The sequence below is a fragment of the Orycteropus afer genome, unplaced genomic scaffold (genome assembly GCF_000298275.1).
Source record: "Orycteropus afer afer isolate SDZICR_OR568_19922 unplaced genomic scaffold, OryAfe1.0 scaffold00538, whole genome shotgun sequence".
NCBI lineage: Eukaryota > Metazoa > Chordata > Mammalia > Tubulidentata > Orycteropodidae > Orycteropus > Orycteropus afer.
This window is the reverse complement of record NW_006922125.1, coordinates 1508947-1512720: the sequence shown is the minus strand read 5'-3', so window position 1 is coordinate 1512720 and position 3774 is coordinate 1508947. Positions and strand designations below refer to the sequence as shown.

Genomic DNA, 3774 nt, shown 5'->3' with positions numbered 1-3774 from the left:
CACACACACACACACACACACACACACACAAAAGGAGCTCCGATTTTAAGGTAAAACTGAATTATGATTGAGTCATTAACAATTTCAGAGCCTGCCATCTTCATGGTTGTTAAGATCACAAATGGAATGTCACTAGTCTTTAAAATTCAAAAAATCAGTAAAACATATATAAGTAAGGTTTTAATTGTGCTAGAGGAAAAAGTGGAAGATGCTCTAAGGAGATAAAGCTCTCAGTCTGTGGGCCAAATAATCAGGCTTCCATGAAGCAAGCAAAGTAATGCTCCTATTTATATGATAAAGTCTATAGCTTTTATAGGAAATTATTTATCAGAAAATAATTACCAAGGCACTTAAACAATTCAAGTTTTATTAAAAAAATAAGTAATAACATCAAAACTGTTCAGCAAATCTATATTCAGTGTAACCAAAATAAACAAACACCAAATTAAAAAAAATATACATCTATATATATATATATCTATATATATATATATGGGCAAGAAACAAGTTTATTTTTGGTCCCAATATTTTTTGAATATATTATCTTTATCGAAAAGAACTTTAATGGCTAAGAAGATATTATGTATTAGATGTACAGAAATGTAACTTTTAAACTTGTTTTAAGGTCTGTAAGAAGAGCTTTTGCCAATTTACTGTATCTTTGAACTCAGAAGCTTTCAGATAATGCTACTAATCGCAGTTCTACTGGTTTGAGCAATGGCCAAATTAAGAAGCTACCAATAGGTGGTGCTGTTGCTGTTGTGTGCTGTCAAGTTAATTCCGAATGAGGGCAACCTACAAGTCAGCTACATAAAATCTGTAGGACTCTAAGGAATCTTGGAGTTCTTAACAAAATAAAACAAAACAAGCATGGCACAAAAATTTTAAAAACAACAGTATAAAAGCAGACGTACAAAATGGACATCAAAAACTTTAGAAAAAATATAAAACCAAGTTACCAAAAACAAATTAAAAAAGAAAGATCTGAATATTAGCATTGCTGATTAATTCCTAGGGTTACCCAACTCAACCGACTGCCATCGAGGCAATCCTGATTCACAGTGACCCTATAGGGCAGAGGAGAACTGCCACTTAGGGTTTCCAAGTCTGTAATTTTTATCACGTCTTTCTCCCACAGAGCTGCATGGGTTCTAACTGCCCACCTTTCAGTTAGCAGCTGAATGTTTAAGCACTGTGCCACCAGGGCTCCTTAACTCCTAGGATTAATACTGGATAAAACTTCCAATGACAATACAAATAACTGTAACTTTGGAACTGTAAGTTTAAAAACTTGTTCTAAGAACATGAAAGTAACATTGGTCTCTACACAATCAGAACTATAGTATTCCTTGGACTGCATGCATGGTAGATGAAGATTAAAGTACAGCAGCCAGACTGACTAAACTTCAACTCGGATGTTGAGCATTGATTTGATGGACTTTTCTTGGTCAGAATCGACCCATAGTTTAAGATTAAGAGGCAAAGCCCACAGTGGGAAGATGTGCTCAGTTTGGTGGGCTTTGACGTCAACTCTGGCCAAATCAGCACCAGCCTTATGGGAGGCCAGTTGTATACAAAGAGACTCTCCCCAAGGTATGATTTCTTGAGGCCACAAACTAGAGGAGGTCTCACAGTCAAATTATTCACATTCCTTGGAAAGAGAAAACAGGCATTAGCTGTGTCCATGGAAGGCGGACACTGTCCAGGAGTACCCTGGATATTTTTTGAAATTTCTATGTTGCTTCTGCATCTGAAAAATACAGAAAAATAGAACAATGACAGACAAGGAATGGGAAAAAAGACAGCTATCTGACCTAAAGATGTAAGACTTTTATAAAAGATAAACAAAGAAAACAGATATAAAAAGATGAACGGCCGTATCATTTGGAATGTAGTATTTGGAAGCAAGTATAGCAAAGAAAAACACAAGTTACTTTAAGCAAAGTAAGAAAAGGCCATAGCAACAATATTTTTTGGAGAAGGCCAACTGGAGGAAAAAAACACCTATGTTAAGATATGTTAACCTGACACAAAGATAAGGTAGAATAACAATCTAGTGCCCTCTGAAAGATGAAGAGAGCTGAATAATGAGAGCTAGTGTCACGAACTTGGCCGTCTAACTGTTTTCATGTAAGAAAATACTTCAGAACTTTGAACTTAGGAGATTCCAACTTGTCTTGCACCAGGTTACACAAGCTCCATAGAACAGGAATCAATTTCAATAAGCAGCTCTGAAAACAGAAACAAAATAATTTAAAAAAATTTCTATTGTGATTTGGGTGATAGTTACTTTAATATTTTTCATTTATATTAATGATACATTAAAAAAATGTGACAGTGCTAAAACTCATCAAAGCAAAATGCACTGAATGAAAATTAAACTTACTTAGAAGTGGGTTCAGAAGTTGAGGTATTTTCAGAAACTGAAATGAGAAGAAAAGTTTTACATTTAAAACACCATACATGATGAGTAAGACTACCAAAGAATTCATATTGTAGCTGATTAAAAATATCAGAATATAAAAAATCCAAAGTAATACTTACCACTCTCTTTTATAACTTGACAAGTATGAGTTTTACGTTGACTTAAGTGTTTAGCCATAAGATCTAAGCCAGAAGAATCAACAAGGAAGTCACATTTAAGGCACACTAGAGTAATGCCCCTATGAAAAAAGAAAGCAGTAAGAAAAGGTTTTGATCCTTTATAAAATTATAATCTAGGGACAAGTTCAATAATTACTTTTCTATGTACTAACTCAATTTCCTTTGAATGTGTCCTGACTATCACTTCCCTATTTGTTACATAAACCTGATGTAACTGACATGATTCTGTCTAAAATACCATCTCCATGTCCAAATTAAGCTGTTTATTTATAGAAACTATTAGTGCCTATAAACTGCTCCTTCTTATACTGGGCTCCATTAGCTTATGTAAGTCAGTCTTTCTGTGCCTTTTGCCCATCTCCAAGACAAAGATACAACATTCATTCAGTCCAGATACATTTACTGAGAACCTGCTTTACATACACTGTATTACTAGGTATTGTGGATATGACAGTGAACAAAACAAGGTACAGTTTGTGCTCTAATGGAACCTACAATCTAGTGTTTTATTAAAGTAAGGATAAAATTAGAAATATGAAGGCTTTAATAATAGATCATATAATGTGATTACCGTAACCAGTTTATTAACAGCATAAATATGCCCCACAGGAATAAAAAGTAGCACATCTTACACTAAATTCTCCCCTGTGGTCTAATAGCCTGCTGTGTATTTATACCTAGATGTCACACTGCACAACAAAAACGACCTTCATAAAACTAAAATCAGGAATAACTCACTCCTCACCCCCCGAAAATCAACTTCCTGACTGGTGTCTGTTATGCGGCTCTGAACTCTGACTCTTTTCTTCCTCTTTTTTTTTACCTTAGAGATTCTTGTGCTTTATTTTATTTTAAATTGTGATTTGGGTGAAAGTTTACAGAGCAAATTCACTTTCCATACAGCAGTTCACATACACTGTCTCATGACATTGACTACAATGCAACAGCTCCCCTCCCACTTCCTCCCTATAGTTACCTCTTCCCTGTGTCCATCTCTCCATGCACTCCTGACCACTGAACTCTCTCCCTGTACATAAACAGCCCTTCTTTCTCCCATGATTGCTCTCTCCAAGGAGTGTATCTACCTCAGGTAGATGTTCAACTCATATGCCTGTCTTTTGTTTGGCTGGAAGCCACAGGTGTAGGTTCAATTCCAGACCTGAAGGGCAG

At 35.4% G+C, this 3774-nt stretch overlaps 1 protein-coding gene across 1 annotated transcript in view; it reads right to left on the bottom strand.

The window, feature by feature from the left end:
* Nucleotides 1–2382: 2382 nt before the first annotated feature.
* Nucleotides 2383–3774, bottom strand: part of ZNF280C (zinc finger protein 280C) — a 66956-nt gene continuing 65564 nt past the window's right edge. Inside the window, exons 16-17 of the mRNA XM_007955758.2 lie at nucleotides 2545–2663; nucleotides 2383–2423 (exon numbers count right to left, since the gene is read on the bottom strand). Coding sequence (XP_007953949.2) covers nucleotides 2383–2423; nucleotides 2545–2663 — 160 coding nt within the window. The remainder of the gene's footprint in view (nucleotides 2424–2544; nucleotides 2664–3774) is intronic.